This window comes from Pangasianodon hypophthalmus, chromosome 7 (assembly GCF_027358585.1).
Source record: "Pangasianodon hypophthalmus isolate fPanHyp1 chromosome 7, fPanHyp1.pri, whole genome shotgun sequence".
NCBI lineage: Eukaryota > Metazoa > Chordata > Actinopteri > Siluriformes > Pangasiidae > Pangasianodon > Pangasianodon hypophthalmus.
Window position 1 is genome coordinate 14578756 of NC_069716.1, and position 18696 is coordinate 14597451.

General features: G+C 40.7%; 3 protein-coding genes across 7 annotated transcripts; 1 reads left to right on the forward strand and 2 right to left on the reverse strand.

The window, feature by feature from the left end:
* Nucleotides 1-310: 310 nt before the first annotated feature.
* Nucleotides 311-9390, reverse strand: trmt12 (tRNA methyltransferase 12 homolog). 3 transcript variants are annotated; one of them, XM_026918208.3, is made up of 8 exons: nt 9282-9390; nt 8800-8874; nt 8524-8692; nt 8228-8426; nt 3276-3426; nt 3050-3159; nt 2803-2960; nt 311-788 (listed from the first exon to the last, which is right to left on the reverse strand). In XM_026918208.3, exons 2-8 carry the CDS (start codon nt 8850-8852, stop codon nt 390-392), a joined length of 1239 nt encoding a protein of 412 aa, XP_026774009.3. In that variant the 5' UTR covers nt 8853-8874; nt 9282-9390; the 3' UTR covers nt 311-389. The 3 variants fall into 3 exon arrangements, with proteins under 3 accessions (XP_026774009.3, XP_026774008.3, XP_026774006.3); XM_026918207.3 differs by lacking the exon at nt 9282-9390 and adding an exon at nt 8970-9275; XM_026918205.3 differs by lacking the exon at nt 9282-9390 and having other exon boundaries at nt 8800-8938.
* Nucleotides 8914-12855, forward strand: rnaseh2c (ribonuclease H2, subunit C). Of its 2 annotated transcripts, none has more exons than XM_026918209.3 (5): nt 8914-9034; nt 10008-10161; nt 10531-10643; nt 12404-12523; nt 12615-12855. In XM_026918209.3, exons 1-5 carry the CDS (start codon nt 9005-9007, stop codon nt 12636-12638), a joined length of 441 nt encoding a protein of 146 aa, XP_026774010.2. In that variant the 5' UTR covers nt 8914-9004; the 3' UTR covers nt 12639-12855. The 2 variants fall into 2 exon arrangements, with proteins under 2 accessions (XP_026774010.2, XP_026774011.2); XM_026918210.3 differs by lacking the exon at nt 8914-9034 and adding an exon at nt 9472-9622.
* A 4-nt stretch (nt 12856-12859) lies between these two features.
* On the reverse strand, nt 12860-18359 carry zbtb3 (zinc finger and BTB domain containing 3). Of its 2 annotated transcripts, none has more exons than XM_026918509.3 (3): nt 18187-18359; nt 17934-18090; nt 12860-17838 (listed from the first exon to the last, which is right to left on the reverse strand). In XM_026918509.3, the coding sequence occupies exon 3, from the start codon at nt 17830-17832 to the stop codon at nt 16072-16074; it is 1761 nt and encodes a 586-aa protein (XP_026774310.1). In that variant the 5' UTR covers nt 17833-17838; nt 17934-18090; nt 18187-18359; the 3' UTR covers nt 12860-16071. The 2 variants fall into 2 exon arrangements, with proteins under 2 accessions (XP_026774310.1, XP_026774309.1); XM_026918508.3 differs by having other exon boundaries at nt 17934-18093.
* Nucleotides 18360-18696: the final 337 nt, after the last annotated feature.

Here is an 18696-nt window from a genome sequence, read left to right on the forward strand (position 1 = left end):
GTTGTCTATTGTCACTACAAAGTTGTCACACAACTCAACACAAACACTGAATTAGAAGGCTACATTTTAATTAAACCAACTGTATAATATAAAATAATAATACCAGTATGAGAAAACTTGGTGCAAGAATGCTAAAACACTGTACGTACACACACACACACACACACACACACACACACACACACACACACCCCAGCTTGTTATTTCACTGCTCACTGGAAAATTCAAATGAATGCTACAGGGCAAACCGCCACAGTAATGATTTGTTTACAATTATTGGTGACTGGCTTGCATTCTGTGGTACATGGTGCCAAGCAAAGTCAGAACATTTTATTCTGTTTCATTAAAAACAAAAAAAGTTGCATACAGAAAGAAGACTGTCAGCCAACTTATCTGATTGGTCTACACTCTAGATCCAACACTATGTGATTTATGTGTGGTGCATAGGACTTCACATGCTCTATATGCTTAATGCTGGTTCTCCACTCTGCTCTGGTGATGTCTCTCAGAAGTTTGACGATGTGACTCGCTGTGTTTTCAGCCCAGTTGTTCCACACTTCTCTGTCTCTAGAAATTTTTACAGTTCCATTTACAGATCCATCTCCCTCATTCAGTGAATTGGAGGCTGGCTGAAGATTCTGATGCTGGATCGGTGTGGTGACATTGTTGTGGATATGCAATATTCCACCAGTGTTTCTCCGCAGGAGCTGGCATGCCACAGGCCAGCCCTCTTCAGAGCTTGGTATCAGGCCTAGATTCACTCGGTCGGCCAAGTCATTCAGGGACAGCTAGGGAGAGTGAGCAGAAAGCATTTAATTCAGAGCATATGTCTATGCTGAATAATGCATTTATTACGAATACTGAACATAATGTAATTCTGCACTCTCTGGCGTTGGCCTCATATGCCTGAGGACCCACACGTTATCCTCTACATTACTGGTATAACTTAGTTTAATTTAGCTCAGTATGATTTAATGGTTGGCAATTCAGCTAATGGTATGTTTTATTTAGAATTATTCAGTACCATTTCATTTAGTAACCTGCTATTTAATTCTGCCAAGATGCTGCAAGACAAATGATATCCTGCTTATTAGCTGGTTTATGTAAATGGCAAATGGAGCAGAACTCTGCATAATGGTGATGATAATAATTGTATGTAAAGCTCCACTTCATTTAAGGACTCAAAAATTTGGGTTTTCCATACTTAGTGGTATTCAGCTCTTTTGAAATGACCCCTTCTCACTGTTATGTTAACTTTGTGCTTTTTGTCTGTAGCCATGAATAAATATTCTGCAAATTCATTTTCAGGTGTAGTCAGAGAAAAAAGAAGGCTCTTGCATTTTAGCTGTGTTAACAGTCTGCTGCCACTGTCAGGTGAAAGGAAAAACTGCACGGTGTTGCTGGTGGGTCACCCATCATACGTGCTAATACAGAAGCCGCGGGTCAGTTAATATCTGTCCCAGGCACTGGACTTTGGATACCCCTGCTTTAATGCATCATGTCATCATTTTTGCCAGAAAAAAATATTTTGATATCATTTTAAGGCAAAAACTGACCAACAGATCTGGCCGACCAATAGTAGTTATTAAAAATAAATTGAGAACCTCTTATTATTACAGATAAATTAATTATTTCCTGGGTGGCTTGGTGGCGCAGCAGGTAGCATAGCCACTTGACAGCCCCAAGGTCCCTGGTTCACCCCTGAACTCAGGTTACTGACTGTCTGGAGTTTCGCATGTTCTCCCTGTGTCTGCTGGGTTTGCTCAAGGTCCTCCGGTTTCCTCCCACTCTCTGCTGGTAGACGGAGTGGCTATGCTAAATTTCCTGTAGGTGTGAATGTGTGTGTGCATGGTGCTCTGCGATGGACTGGTATCCAAGCTACAGTGTATTACTGCCTCTTGCTCATGATTCCCAGGACAGGCTCACGACCTACAATGATCCTGACCAGGATAAAGCACTTACTGAAGATAAATGAATGAAGTGTACTGTTCCCATTTTAGTAAGTAAGGAATAAAATATTCTTATATGAAATTGGAGAAAAATGTTTTATTTCTTTTATACCACAACAATTTGCCAAAGACTTTTTTATTTGTTAAATAATGACATATATTTTATCAATTTATAGCTATGTTTAATGTTTGGGAATGTCCGTGAAACGAGTTCCTTTTATCATTTATGTTGTAGCAGCTATAAATTCCTCTATTTTTCTCTCTCTTGAAGTTAATAAAATGGGAAAAATGAAGCTTGTCCTGTTACAAGGATACTGTAAAGTATGAAAGTACTCTGTCCTGAACACTTTCTCGTGTCAGAAAACTGACTGCTACAAAGCAATGATACTTAAAATACACCTCTCCTAACCTCTCCTTTAGCATATCAAAGCTTAGTTGTATTTCTTTGTTAAATAACAGCATGTTTTTAATCTGTATTATTAGACTTAGATTATGTGGCGTGCCAGCCAAACAATTCCCTGTAAAGTAGATTAAATTAGTTACTATAGAAATGATCGAACAAGTACATTTATGTGAACCTGTGATTTGCCTTGCAGCCAGCACTATTGTCAGAGCCACCTTTATAGAAAATTAATCAACCCTTTCTGACCAATCAGAATTGAGAATTCAACAGCATGGTGGTATAAAAATGTTATCAATCTGGTACATTCCTCTGGATCTTCTGATATTACAAAATAGCAACAATAAGCTATAAGAATATTTTCTCTAAAGAAGGTCTGTGAAGGTAACCACACAATCCACATGCCGGACATAAAGGATATTTGTAAGCAAATGTGGAAAGATTAATTCTCACTTGTTTGTTGTCTCCTTCATGCACAGTGCAACGATGGGCTACTTTATTAATGTGCAGGTTTCTTCGCAGTGCTGAAACTGCATCTGGGTTCCATTCACATGCGTGCACATGGGCAGCGCCAGCATGGACCAGATACGGCAGGGTGAAGTAGCCAATTCCTGACAGTGAAGTAAAATCTGCGGTTAAACCCACAATAAAAGTGATGCTTTGATTGAATGACAGGGCCAAACAACCGTGTAGCACATACCTGCATACAGGTCAACCACGGTCTCTCCAGTGCAGTCAAAGGAGGATATTCGCAGTTTCTCTGTGATGTTTCCGAAGGAGAACATGCACTTCCTGACATCAAATTCATACCTGGAAGTTCAAGTGGCTGAAGATACACCTCATTCTAGTTCATTTGATATTATACATTATTCACACTTCAAATTACACTAACAGGTTGTTATAAATTCTGGTCTGTGAGTTTTTACCTGATGTGGTTATCAATGTGAGTTACGTAGCTGTCGTCTCCTAATAGCATTGTTACCACTGGTGTTCGCCATCCATCCTGGGAAATCTGTTTTATTTGTGCTAGACGCTTCACTCCCAGGACTTGGGCAACAGCCAACCACAACTCAGAGCCTGGAGGAATTAAAAAAAAAAATCAGACCATAAACAATTTCTTTAAAAATATTATGTCAGTGTGTGTTACACTTCGGTCAAAGGTGCTGACATAATGGGTCCTATCAGCCTAATGTTGCTGCATATATAGCTTAAGAGATTTCTGCAAAAATAAGACGTTTTCTGACCAGGATACTGTATATCAAAACACATACTGATATACTAACATATCCAAGACAGTGGCAAACTGATACAAGTAAGAAGACTACCAATAAGGTAAGTTCAACTGTTTGAATATAACACCAGACTATACTCTGTGAGGACAGTTTTTCTTTTCAGTAATAACACTTACATGAAGTGAGCAAGTCTTGGGCTTATAACTTAGAAAACAGCCGTGCAATTTTATGCAATGAACGGCCTTGAATAAAAATGAAGAGAGAAAAAACCTGAAAGGGTTTTAAAAAGGAAAATACTGCCACATGTGAACTTCAGTAGTGCTGACTACTGTATCTACTGGATCTAGACTTCCGAACACTTTTCTACCATCTAGCAGGTGCTGCAACTTACAATGCAAAATGACGCACATTTTTTTCTTTTAAGGTTTTCTTAATTAGCATATGCTGTGGTACTGAGTAATTTGCCTGTCTGTTACTCTTTATGGTAGGCATGTTACTCCAGCAGTCATGGTTCTCTGATGATAAAGTAACATGCCATGCTTTAGTTATTATCACACTTGTAAACACCCTTGTAAAATTTTGGCCTGACCAAGCTGTGCATTCTCAGGATTGTGAGAGACAAGCTGAAGAGATAAGCTAACTGGTGTGCAGATGTGAGATGTGCTAAAGGTGATAAATTGAATACTGACCACTTACTGTAACTATAACACACAACTTGACTGCAGACTATAACACACAACTTAAGTATCCCTTTCCTACTGCAGACATCTATGCTACCCCTCTCCACATCTCTGACCATCTCTTGGTATCCTTCACCATCACCCTCCCTATCCTCCCTAAAACCACCAGCCATCTATACCTCATTTCCACTCGTAAAAACCTCCACTCTATCTCCCCTTCGTCCTTAGCTTCCTGCATCCTATCATCCCTTCCTGTCCCTGACTCCTTTTCCTCCCTACCATTGGAGCTAGCCACTAACACCTTCCTCTCTTCAACTTTCCTCATCCTTGGACCTCCTCTGTCCTCTATCCTCTAAACCCAGGAAGATTTCCAGCCCTGCTCATTGGCTATCAGATGTGTTACGCAGTAATCGGAGAGAATTAAGAACAGCAGAGAGGAAGTGGAAGAAATCGCAACTCGACACAGATCTTGTCTCCTACCGTGCTCTCCTGTCCAAATTTTCATCTGAAGTGACTTCAGCTAAGACTGCTTTCTACAAAGAAAAGCTGGAATCCGCTGCACAAGATCCTCACAAGCTCCACAAGATCCTCGCAAGCTCCACAACATCTTTTCTTCACTACTCAACCCACTGGTTCCTCTGAAGACTTTGCCACTTTTTATGATGAGAAGATTGGAAAAATCTGCCAGACATTCACTTCTACTCCTACTTCTACACTACACACTGAGGATTCTCCTTCTCATTCGCTGACACAGTTTTCTAAACTAACAACAGAAGAGATCCTGCAAATCATCTTATCCTGCAATCCTACCACCTGCCCATTGGACCCAATCCCTTCCACAATGCTCCAGACCATCTCTCAAGACCTCCTCCCCTTCATCACCACTATCATCAATGGCTCCATAACATCTGGTCATGTACCAACCTCATTCAAGAGAGCAAGGGTTATTCCCATCCTGAAGAAACCCACTCTAGAGCCCTCTGACATCAGCAACTACCGACCGGTATCACTTCTCTCTTTTCTTTCTAAAACCCTTGAACAAACTGTCTATAATCAGCTGTCCTGCTATCTCTCACAGAACGACCTCCAAGATCCCAACCAGTCTGGCTTCAAACCGGCACACTCCACAGAGACTGCCCTTTTGGCCGTCACTGAGAAGCTACATGCCGCTAGATCAGCCAAACTGTCTTCAGTCCTCATCCTTCTTGACCTTTCAGCAGCGTTTGACACAGTGAACCACAAGACTCTCTTGTCCACCCTCATGAGCCTAGGAATTCGTGGTGCAGCATGGCAGTGGTTTGCTTCCTACCTGGAAGGTCGGTCAAATCAGGTAACATGGAGGGGATCCACATCTGCTCCTCACAGACTCTCCACTGGTGTTCCACAAGGCTCAGTACTTGGTCCTCTCCTAGTCTCCCTCTATACTCAAACTCTTGGTGCGGTCATACCCTCACCAAGGGATGACATTCAACTCTCAGATGACACTCAGATGACACTCAACTCATCCTCTCCTTCCCTCCCTCAGACACTCATGTTTCTGCTCGGATATCAGCATGTCTGGCAGACATCTCATCATGGATGACAGCTCATCAGCTGAAACTTAATCCCACTAAAACTGAACTGCTGTTCATCCCAGGTGATTCATCCCCATCTCAGAATCTTACAATCTCCCTAGACAATTCTCTGATCTCGCCTTCGGTTACTGCATGCAACCTTGGGGTAACCATGGACAATCAACTGTCCTTCTCCTCTCACATTGCTAATCTAACACGCTCATTTCAATTTCTCCTTTATAACATCAGAAGAATTCGTCCATTTCTTTCTACACAGGCCACACAAGTGCTTGTTCAGTCCCTTGTCATTTCAAGACTTGACTACTGCAACTCACTCCTGGCAGGCCTGCCTCTGAGTGCCATTCGTCCTCTGCAACTGATCCAGAATGCAGCTGCACGATTTTTTTTCAACCTTCCTAAATTTTCCCACACCACCCCATTGCTGCGCTCCCTCCACTGTAGCTGCCCGCATTAGATTTAAAACACTGATGCTCGCCTACAAAGCCAAAAACGGACCAGCGCCCACTTATCTCAAAGCACTTATCACACCTCGCGTGGCACCACGCTCCCTCCGATCCTCTAGCACTGCTCGACTGGTCCCACCATCTCTCAGGGTACAAGGAAGGCATGCATTGAGACTCTTCTCTGTTCTGGCACCAAGGTGGTGGAATGAACTTCCCCTAGATGTCCGAACAGCTGAGTCACTGGCAGTCTTCAAACGACGTCTAAAGACTTACCTCTTCATAAAGTACTTAAGTTAGCATTTTCACAAAAAAATAAAAAATCCCCAACAGAGTTTTGGACTGATGGTATTCCTAGTTTGTGACCTAGCGAGCCAGTATCAGAATGTATTTTTGATAGACTTCAAAGCACTATTGTAAGTCGCTCTGGATAAGGGCGTCTGCCAAATGCCGTAAATGTAAATGTAAATGTAAAAGTATTTATCATACACCCGTTGTAAACAATGTGATTCTGATTAACCCCAGATAAAGATCAGCTGTTTCTGTAGGATTTTCTTGACATCTTCTTAGTTTCATCTGACTGCTGAAGCCATGGTGCGCAAACAGCTTATGAAGCATGTACAAGATCTCATTGTTGAAGGGTACAAAAGACTTTCCAAAACATTAGATGTACCGCGGAACATTGTGAAGGCCGTCATCTACAAGGGGAGGAAAATGAGGCACCACAATGATATTACCAAGAATGGGATGTCCTCCAAAATTGACAAAAAGAAGAAACATTATCAGGGAGGCTGCCAACAGGAGGAGATGCAGAAATATCTGGCAAGTACTGGTCACTCCCTGCATGTGACAACAATCTCTTGTATTCCTCACATATCTGGGTTATGGGCAAGATGGAAGCCATTTCTTACAGAAAAAAAACATACAAGCATATTAGATTAGATTAGATTCAACTTTACTGTCATTGTGCAGAGTATGAATAAAATGAATATCTTAATTTTGCTAAACCCTACAAACAAGCACCCTAAATCTTGTGGCAAAAAGTGTTATGGTCTGATGAGATGAAGGTAGAACCTTTTGGGCTTAATGCTAAAAGATATGATTGGCTTAAAAATAAGACAGCTTATCACCCACAGAACACCATACACACGGTGAAGCATACTGGTGCTTCTCTTCAGCTGGGACTAGGGCTCTAGTCAAGATAAAGAGAATCCAAATACAAAGAGATAAATATAAAGAGATAGCTCCAAATACCAATCTATTTTGGCACAAACCTGCAGGCCTCTGTTAGACAGCTGAAGATGAAGAAAAATGTCACCTTTCAGCACGATGATCATCCAAAGCACAAATCCAAGTCAACAAAGAAATAGCTTCAGAAGAAGATCAACATTTTGGAATAGCCCAATCTGAGCCCAGATCTAAATCCTTACAAAAACCTGTGGAATGACTTGACGATGGCTGTGCACAGGAGATTCCCTCGCTATCTGATAAATCTGGAGCATTTTTGTAAGGAAGAGTGGAATAAAATTGTCAAATCAAGATGTGCTAAGTTGGTAGACTCTTACCCCAAAAGACTGAGTGCTGTATTACAAGCAAAATGTGCTTTAATAAGTATTAGATAAGGTTTGGGCACACTTATGCAATCTGGTTATTTTATGTTTTTTCTTTTTCTTTTCCCTAAAATGTTTCTGTTTGTATTTTTACTTGAATTTTGTTCACTGCTACGTTAAAAGGTGGAAAAAGAGCTGATATGATTTATCTTGGTTTCATTTTTTATATAACAAAAAAACTGAAATTGTAAAAGGGGTGTGTTGACGGTTTTTCCTAAGATGTATAATAAACCTTGTTATGAAAAGACTTATGTAACAGTTATATTTTCTTATTTTTTTTTATAAGCCAATAAATTTGACCATAGGGTCATAACTGGCCCTTAAAGTGGAAGTTTGTCTTACCAAATTTTCTCCAGATTGCTTGTGAAAAGCATCCATCACCAAACAGAAGCAGATCTCCATGCCGCTGCCATCCATTGGGCATGTCATCTTCAAGCTCCTTACTCCATTTCACTCCTTTAGTAGCCACCAGTTCCTGCACAACCTCAATCATTCTCTGTCGATGAGGCTTCGCTTTGCTTTTTTTGGACAGCTGAGGAGCCTAACCATAAAAATGAACGTAGAGAAGCAAACAGATTGTCAGCCTACACTGATACACACTGACAAACGTAAGCTCAGTTATGTGACTATGTGATGACCTGTATTTGAACTATTTGACAGGAGCTGTCCTGAGCCACAGAGCTCTGCAGTGTGAGAGGATCCAGGTGACACAGAGCAGATGGGAAGACTGGGAGAGTCACCGTTCCATCCAAGTGTTTTTGTACACAGTACTGCGGGTCTAAAGCTCCCTTCTCTAACAGATGCTTTCTAGAAAAAAAGGAATAAGAAGGTGGCAACAAGTTTATATATACATACAACATTAGTGCTCCCTATGTTATAAATGACGTCACTGTGTTGCAAATGACGTCACTTACCTGTAAAGCTGTGCAGACCGTTGTGGCACCTTCAGAGCTGTGACGTAATCCATGTGTGAGCGGTTACTAAGGATACTATCAAAGAGCAGAAGTGAATGTCTGATACACACGTGCATTCATTTAGCTGATTCAAATCAACATAGGTGTGCATCAGGTTGTTTTGCACTAACCTGACCTATCATGCACCACGAACAGTACTTAACAGATGACGGACAGAAGCACATCTGGCGCCGCTGTAAGCGCTAATAAACTTTATATTATTGTATATTATACTGCTTTAATGATCCAAATGCCAGGGAGCAGCATTCAACTCACTCCGCCGCTGTTGTGTACATCACGCGCACATCAACGACGTAGTTAGCATTTGAATTTAACGAACCTCTAATGTACAAACTCGCATAAAGTATGTCTATTTTTTTCTAGATTGGTATATATAACAGACTTTTAAAGAATTAACTCATAGTATGCTGTTAGAGACACACCTCGTGTTTTGGCTCAAGTTCCTAGTCGGAATATTTATGTGTTGCACATGAGTCGCATTACTTCCGGGTTTACATAAATAAAAAAAAAAACTTTTCTATATACTTTATATATCGTTTATACATTTTGTTTATACTGTTGCTGAGTTTATACTGTTACTAAGAGCAGGCATATTTTGGTGCTATTTTCATGTCAATAACAACAAAACGCCAATGCCAGTGCAAGCATTTAACCCCAGCCCGCTAAATGGCGGTATGTGCTGGAGACCCGCCAAAAAGCGCCTTTTTACAGTCCCGCAAACTGAGCGCGTTCTCTCCCGCACAGAAAAAAGCTTATTTTAAAGGTAAGACTGAGTTCAGCTACTGGAAAAAAATGGCTGGAATAATCAATGTGGTGTGGAAAGTTAGGCAGTATCATAAAATGAACTTTTATTCAACAGCCAGTGGGAAAAAGGGGGCTTACTGGTCCAGTTGTGTTTATTTTGCTCATTCATTAACCGCATAGTGTAGTAGAGCTAGAGTGCATAGAGTGTAGCTTAACTCCTGAATGGCTGCCTACTGGGATGCTTATGATGCTCCTGTGAGGCTTATGATGCTTGTTAGATAGATTATATAAATTGTATAAGATGTAGAAGACATTATTTCCCACTTCATCCCTGGTGTGCTGATCTAGGGCATGAGGACTAGTTGAATGCTGACCTGTGTAACTGTGCTTGTGTGTGTTCTCAGATGGCAGTGAACAGCTGTGTGACTGTGGTGCAGCTCGGCTCTGTGAATCAGGCACATAAGTCCAACATTCACCTGTTACCCTGCGACATCGAGCACGACGGAGCTGCACAAGTGGCCGAGTTTTTCACTCCCACAGTGAAGGACAAAAAGCACGGTTTGTCCTCCATGCGAGTTTTAGTTCACTTTGAAGAAGAAAAAAACCTTTATTTGTCACATATACATTACAGCACAGTGAAATCCTTCTCTTCGCATATCCCAGCTTGTTAGGAAGCTGGGGTCAGAGTGCAGAGGTCAGCTGTGATACAGCGGCCCTTGCTCAAGGGCCCAACAGTGGCAGCTTGGTGGTGCTGACTTTCTGACCAGTAACCCAGAGCCTTAACCACTGCCCTATACTGTGTACTACACTTCATACAAGGGTTATTTATATATATATATGTATATATATATATATATATATATATATATATATATATATGTGTGTGTGTGTGTGTGTGTGTGTGTGTGTGTGTGTGTTTTGTTGTAGAAAAGACAGTGTCGTTTAGGGGTCGGGGGCTGAAAGGTCAGGAGGTGACGCACCCTCAGGGCTACACGGGACTGGTGCTGAAGGAGGTACAGAGACCCGCATCTGATCAAGAAGTAAGTACACTGAACTATCCGACTGTAGGAGTAGTATCCAGCTGAGGGGTTGCTTTCTTTATACACAAGTGCAGCTTTAACCTCCTCATTTTTTAAAGGCATTAGTAAGGATTTGCTTATCATGTCAGCCTTCAGTAGACAAGTGCATAGACAACAGTCAGTTTTTCATTCACCAGTATTAAACATAGACATTTTGCTTTGACTGAACATTTTGTAATAAATAAAATATTGCCACTAGCTGCTTTCTGTTGAGAGCATAAGATCTGATGATTAGATATACTCTCCACCCTGTATCTGCATGATTTTTTTGCATTGCGCTGCTGCTAAATGATTGGCTGATTAGATAGCTGTATGAATGTGCATGTGTACAGGTGTTCCTATTAAAGTGACTGGTAAGTGTACATTTCACTTAACCCAGAGGATTAGAGAAATCAACAGTTATACTGAGTTGCAAATTATTGCAATTTTATCCTATGAAACTAGATGACCAGTAAACGTACAGCAGGCAGTTATATAGATTGTGCAAGTTATGCCCTTATTGCACAAAATACATTTGCACACTGCTGTCATGATTGTATTATATTTAATAAAATCAAAAGAAATAAATGTAGAGATACTTTAGCTCATATTTAAGGTACTGTACTTTTTACAATGACAGTAAAGGTATTTGTATGTAGCAGCCAGTCAGCTCTCGTGGAACATGTCAGCATCAGACGCTGGCGCAGCTGAGTGAGAAATATCTGCCTGTAGTTTCACTGGTTAAGTGTGACTAACAGACTCAACCCAGACTTTACACTGCATTGAAGTATTTCTTAGAAAAGCCTCATTATGGAGCTACACAATTTCTCTCAGCCATGTATGCTTAAAAAAACAACAAAAAAGATTTCCTGTAAAATTCTGTAGGTGTGATGTTTAGATCAGCATCAGTTTATCTATAATAATAATAAAAAAAGCTTAGATAGGCAAATCCCTAGACTCATTAACAGAGGGTATTTCTTAAAAGTTGACTCCTTCCCCCACCCTCCCTTTCCTTGTGTCCCAGAACTGTTACACTAAAACCACTTCACTATATATTTTATACACCAATCAAAGCATTATTGAGTATACACTCTGTCACACCCTTATGTTGGTGTTAAGTCTCTACAAAATTCTACTTAAAATCAGATAAAATCTTTTTATCTAAGGTTTTTTTGTGATAATTGTTTATTTGTTAATGTATTGTTTTTTGTATTAGTGCTTTGTATCATGTTGTTTATTGGCATTTTGGTGGAGCATTATACCACATACTTACATCATGCTCTAAAATTAAAAAAAAAAAAAAAAAAAGACTTCCACATAGGATGGACCTGTATATCATTGATCTAGACACTTCCAAAGTCCCCGTTTCTTTATTCTCCGAAGTGCATTTAAAACATTGCATGTCTTATTGAGTGCAGGATTTCAGGTTCTGAAGGGTGTATCAGTTACAGTACTGGGGTGAACTTGATGCGAGAATCTGAGCTTTATTTTTTAAATTGACACGAATATCAGATGTACAAAGAAACTGTAGGAAGTCTGCTGTCAAATCCAGATGCAGTGTTACACAACCCTGAGCATTTTCCAGGACAATACTGAATGTCTTGTCTATACTCAATAACTAATAGTATATGAATACTAGTGAAAATGAATATTTGCAAATCTTTTTATTTTAAGAAAATTAGTGTTTCTATTTTTTTAGAACTAATCTGTATTATTTTAATTCTTGTCTAAAAACCTTATAGGACCGAGTTGTTAAGGTTTCTTCAGTTTTTCCTAATTTCACCTATTGGAATTTGGAGACTCCTCCCACATCGGATGATCGAGTCATGATGGCAATGGCCTGGCCAAAATTAGCAGAGACGGTGAGTTTACTTTTTACAGATCAGGCTCAAACTGGCTTCTGGTTTTTGACTGAAGAAAAACCTGTTTGTCCTGTCACTTTTGTTTCCTCAGATACATGCACCAGTGGAGGACTGAAAGCTTTATCAGGACACGTTTCTCGCGCAGTGTACTGTTACATTTCACCAGTGCGTGTAGTACCTGAACACCTACATGATTCTGACTGTCCTGAGATCACGTGTTCATTTCAGCACATTTTTATTTGTAATATTTATGCATTCTGTTACCTTTTACATGACTGTGTATAATAAATAGACACAGTAGAGCTGTACAGAAATAAACAATAGATGACTCAGTCAGCAATTACTAAAAGGTTTATTCACAATATTGAGCTGTTTTACATATTGAGATGAAAACTTTTACATCATAGATCAGATGAATTTTGTGAAAATCTACTGGATTAGACAAAATTAAAATGAGGACCCAGGTTTGGATCTGAATAACTACAAAACTACGCCACATTTCAGAACAGACTACTGCATGAAACATATTTAAAAACCTTTGAATTTATCAAAAGAGCTGTATGGGAGACATGCTGTTGGGGATTTGTTTGCAGAGACTGTGGAAATGATTAACCTGAAACCATTAGGAGCAGCCTATGTACTCTTCATCATGCATGAAGAAAAAATATTGGGGCCAAGATACTTTGGTCTTGGAGGTGCTGATGTATTATTTCATCACATGAATGATTACAAAAAAATTAAGGGGCAATGGAGATAAAATGTATGACTGGACATACTGAGGAAAATTACTAGAAAAAAGAAACATAAAGCTAATGTGATTTTGCAAGAACTTGCGCCTTAGGTTGAAAGCCGTATCTATATTGCTTTATCATGTTGTGGTTAGGTACGTACTGGATTCAGACTTGCCCTTGCAGGTGAAGGAGCCTGTATGATTACACTTTCTGTTTGGTCTTTTTGCATTAGGAAATAAATACATGACCTGGGTTCACACTGATTAATAAAGTTGATCAAATATCAATAAATTGCTGGTACCATTTGTTAGATGAAATGTGTATTCTACCTTCTTGTGTGTAGCTTCTTTAGAGGCCATTCCTCAACTGGAACTTTCCAGCACGCCCAGATTCTGGTACTGCAATAGCGGAGACCCGCATCAAACAATGCTACAAGTTTGTGACAAATACAGTATGCATATTTACCACACTTTGTGCAAAAAAAAATCATTATTCATAATTAAGAATATTAAAATCGTTGATCATGCTTTCACAATAAAGATATAAAACCAGAAGTAATGCAAGCATTTAACTGCTGTACTGTACCTTTTGCGTTATTGTCTCATTTAAGACAACTGTGTACAAAACAAACATACAAACAAAAAAAGCACTGAGTGGGTGGATGAGACACTTTGCATGTGTTTTGCATTAGACACGCAGACTTGGCACAAGCCCGTAATTTATTTGATATAAGATGAGGTCTGCGATGGCCTGGCACCCTGTCTAGGGTTTGTTCCCACCTTTCGCCCTGTATTCCCAGGATAGGATCCGGATCCACCACTACACTTACCAGGATGAAGTGGTTACTGAAGATGACAGAATGAATGATGAATGATATACAGTGATATTCAACAATCATTGTATTAACATAGGTGTATCTACTCCTTCCATGAGAGCGCAGGCTGTCTAGGTAGACGGATTTGGTGCCAAAATAAAAGCTTTGTCCCATCCAGATAACAGACAGAGGTACACTGTTTGCCCCAAATATTGTTCTCAATGAAGGGAATTTAGGAGTTTTAAAAAACAGAGGACAGAACAGTCTCTGTAACGTAAAAGTTAACTGCATCCCTCATAGCTATGTTCTTTATTTTCATTTGAAATTCATATTTGTGTTTGTAGATTGCTGCATGTTCTGATGGTCAAATTTAGTGAGCTATCATTACTTGACGCAGCACAGGTAAGATGCTAGCTGAATTAGTAATTAATTACGTGTTCCTAAGCGTTAATCCTACAATTCCCTCTGAAAGGACTGGAACAGCAAGGCTAATTCTTTGCTATAGACTGAAGACATATGGGTTTGAAACAGCTTCTTTCACTTGTTGTTTGTTTTGGTGGGTTTCTCCATTCAGTCTCAAAGGAAGTGAAATGCATGCTCAATTGGGTTAAGGTCTTCCACTTTTTTCTCCTGATGGAGTCCTTTGTTGTGCTGGCAGTGTGTTTTGGATCATTGTCTTGCTGAATGATGAAGTTCCTCCCAATTAGATTGGATGCATTTCTCTATAAATTGCCAGACAGACTATTTCTGTAGACTTCTGAATTCATTCTGCTGCTACCATCATGAGTGACATCATCCGTAAAGATTAGTGAGTCCATTCCAGAAGCAGCCATGCAAGTCCAAGCCATGACACTACCTCCACTGTGCTTGACTGATGAGCTCGTACGTTTTGGATCATGAGCAGATCCTTTCTTTCTCCACGCTTTGGCCTTTCCATCACTTTGGTAGAGGTTAATCTTGGTTCCAGAAGTTTTGTGGCTCATCTCTGTATTTCTTAGTGAATTCCAAACTGGCCTTCTGATTCTTACTGCTGATGAGTGGTTTGCATCTTGTGGTATGGCCTCTATATTTCTGCTCTCAAAGTCTTCTTCAAACAGTGGATTGTGATACCTTCACCCCTGCCCTGTGGAGGCTGTTGCTGATGTCACTGACTGTTGTTTTTGGGTTTTTCTTCACAGTTCGCACAGTATTTCTGTTATCAACTGCTGTTTTTTTTCTTGGCCGACCTGTTCCATGTCTGTTGTTAGTAGACCAAGTGCGCTCTTTCTTTTTCAGGAAGTTCCAAATATTTGTATTTTCTCATTTCAGAAATGTCTTGCTTTTCTCCCATAGACAGCTCTCTGGTCTTCATGTTGGTTTATCCTTTTTAACAACAAATGCAGTCTTCACAGGTAAAACCCAGAGCTCAAACCAAGAGTAAGCATTCAGAGTTATTAATTGTTTAAACAATCAATATAACAGGGCACACCTGGGAAACACCTGTCAGTCACATGTTCCAGTATTTTTGATCACTTGGGTGGGTTCAAACAAAAGGTACCTTGTTCTAAGTTGTTTAACACATCTAGATATAAATATCAGGAAATGAAAGCTGAAAACCCAAAAGTCCTCAGTGTATAGCAAAAACAAAAAGAATTGGCCTTGCTGTTCCAATATTGTCAGAAGATTTGTAGAAGAAGATTTGTATTTTAAAAAAGCTCATTCTGTTTATATCTAAGGTGAGAAACTAGACAATGATTAGGATTATAATGTAAAAGGACAGTGACGGATGTCCTGAATGGAATGTTTTGTTTTTGGTCACAATGTTATCCAGTGACAGGTTAAGTTCAATGTTGAATGCTTACTTTCTGACACCAAAGGTTAATAGTAACAGTCCTTTGCAAAGTTGGTTCACACAACCTGTTAAAAAAAACAAAAAACAAACAAACAAACAAAAAACAGGTGTACGATTTTAGCCTTTGCAATAGCTTTGATACATGCTCAGTCATACTGGGCAGAGTATCTTGTTATGTCTGAGGTGGCTGAGGAAGGGGTGGGGATGGGGGAGGGTCAGATTCTGTTCTGCTACGCTTCATTGGCAAATCGTGATCATGAGCCTTCCTTATGTGCCTGTACAAGTCCCCAGACTGCGTGTAACTCCGGTAACAGTAACGACATTCATAAGGACGCTCCCGTGTGTGCACTATGGCGTGCCTCCTCAGTGTATAAGCACAAGAAAATGTCTTTCCACAAGTGGCACATGTAGGCACATCCTCTACATAATTCCCAAGAGAATCGTGATATTCCTCAAAGTAGATAGTCTGCTGGTCTGGTTGCTGGGAAGCTGCTGTAAAAAGGGTAGAGGGGAAGCTGGGCGTGTCAGAAGAGGAAGCACCAGGACCCTGTGGTGAAAAAGGGAAAGAGATTGGCTCTTGGTGATTATGTGAGAGTTGCATTAATGAGTGAGAAGGTATGAAGTGAGCATTAGTGATCTCAACATCATTAGTCCCCTCATAATTCTCCCTTTCTTCTAAATCAACATCTCTCCTTCGCTCTCTGACCCTAACAGGTATCTCCTCCATGTCTTCTGTCTCTTCATCGGAGATTACAATGGCCTCCACCTTCACTTTTGCTGTCTCTTCACTACCATCTTCTCTACCTGCTGAAGACAATGCTGTGGGAGAACAGGACCGTGACCGTGGCGGTTCATTTAAACCTCTGGCAGCGTGTCTCACTTCGTTGCTTATACTCTGTCCGTTGTGTTGAATCGACGTGGGTTTTTTGGTTTGACCAGGATGAGTAGCGGCAACCGTAAACACATTGCTTATTTCTCTTGATACGGATGTTTCTTGACTGGAGTCTCTATTTCGGCTGTGTTCCACAGGAACCAGAACCATAACAGTGGATGCACTGGGCTGAGTTTCTGTTCCTGTCTGAACTGGTTCTGTGGTGCTGCAAGGACTTGAAAGTGTAGACTCCATATTAGCAGCTGCTGACATCCCAGCTCTAGCAGGTCCAGGAGAAGAACTGTACAATCCTGGTCCAGAATCATTTACTGCTGAAAGAGAGTCCATGCCTGGTTGAGTAGTGTCCGCCATGTCTGGACTTCCCAGATTAATGCTATGTGTGATGCAATTAGGTACTCCCACATTTGTCTCTGCTTTAGTGTCAATATGAAATGCCGACTGCTGGCTTGGCTGGGGACACTGTGTTATTGAGGGAGACGAGGCTGGATTTGATGCTGAAACCCTGACAGCTCCTTGTCCACCACCTTCCACCGTTTCCCTTCGGCCATTTGACTTTCCTTCCCTAGACGACCCACTAAACATCGTTCCATCTCCCCCAGTTTCACTTGCTCCGTCTTCTGCCCTGGTGCTGTCGGCCTCAGCCAGTCCACGACCCTGTAGTCTTTTCTTACAGACTCGCACCACGTCGTTCATGTGCAAGAAACTGGCCGCAGCGAGAACGTCTTCCGGAGGCGGGTGTGCTGCCAACTTCAGCACTCCCTCATACATGAAATCGAGGAGCAACCCGAACGCTGGAGGGGTCACTATATCTCCATTAATGGTGACGGTGTCTGTCTCTGGTCCTCCGTTTACTGTAGACGTGCTGCCTACTGGGTGTTCAGAGTAGAACATGTGGAAGAACGGTGAGCAGGAGGCCAGTACGGCACGGTGAGCCAGAAAACGAGTGGGACCAACTCTGACTGTGCAGTCACACAGGAATCCCTGGAGACGCTGAGAGCGCAGACTGGCCAAGAGCTGCTGACTATGACCTGGGAACTCCATGGCAAGCTGCAAAAAGTGAGGAAGATATCAGTAAATACATTTAACCAAGTAGGATAAATGACACTTTAACTGTACGATGCATGAGATATTGAATACCATACCTCAGATGAACAACTAGGTGTAAATGAAGTTACAGCAATGTTTCCGCTGTATACAAAACCCTCAGACTACAAACATCATCAGACTGTATGATCTGAAGATAGTCAAGCCATTTTTAAAACAATCTTCACAGAAAAGGAGACAATCACTTCATCACTACTTCTGAAAAAGAAGAAGTATAGCAGCATTAGGAAACCTCTGGGGATTTCCAACAGGTCGGCTATGTAATGTATGTATGTGTTAGTTAGCACTTACCAAACAGAATATATCTGTTAACAGCTCACAGGTTGCCAAAATGCAAGGGAAATAGCTGAAGCTTAGCTAATTATGCTGTGACAACAAAACAGTTTGGGTCCTAGCTAGCTAACCTTAGCTAACAATACAACAAGAAAACTCATTTAGCTAGTAACTAAAACAATGGCATAACCACATTACCTGTATACAATAAGAGAATACTGCCAACATAATTTCATACCATTTCTTTTAACTGCATAAATAACTGCAAGAAAACAGAATTTGTTGTCGAAATAAAATAAAAACAGCTGCGAGAAAAGAGCGAGGTTTTCTATTAAGATCCGAACCGTACGAAGAACCACTACGCTGCTAACGTAGCTGTTATTCTTCGGCTGAATCCCTAATGGCCCTGATGTCCCTACGTAGGTGCATTAGATATGGCGTAAGATAATGGCTTTTTACACCATACGTAGTGCACTGTGTCTTTAAACAGAGCTGGTTCAGGATTGGACCATGCTCAAGTCTGCCACC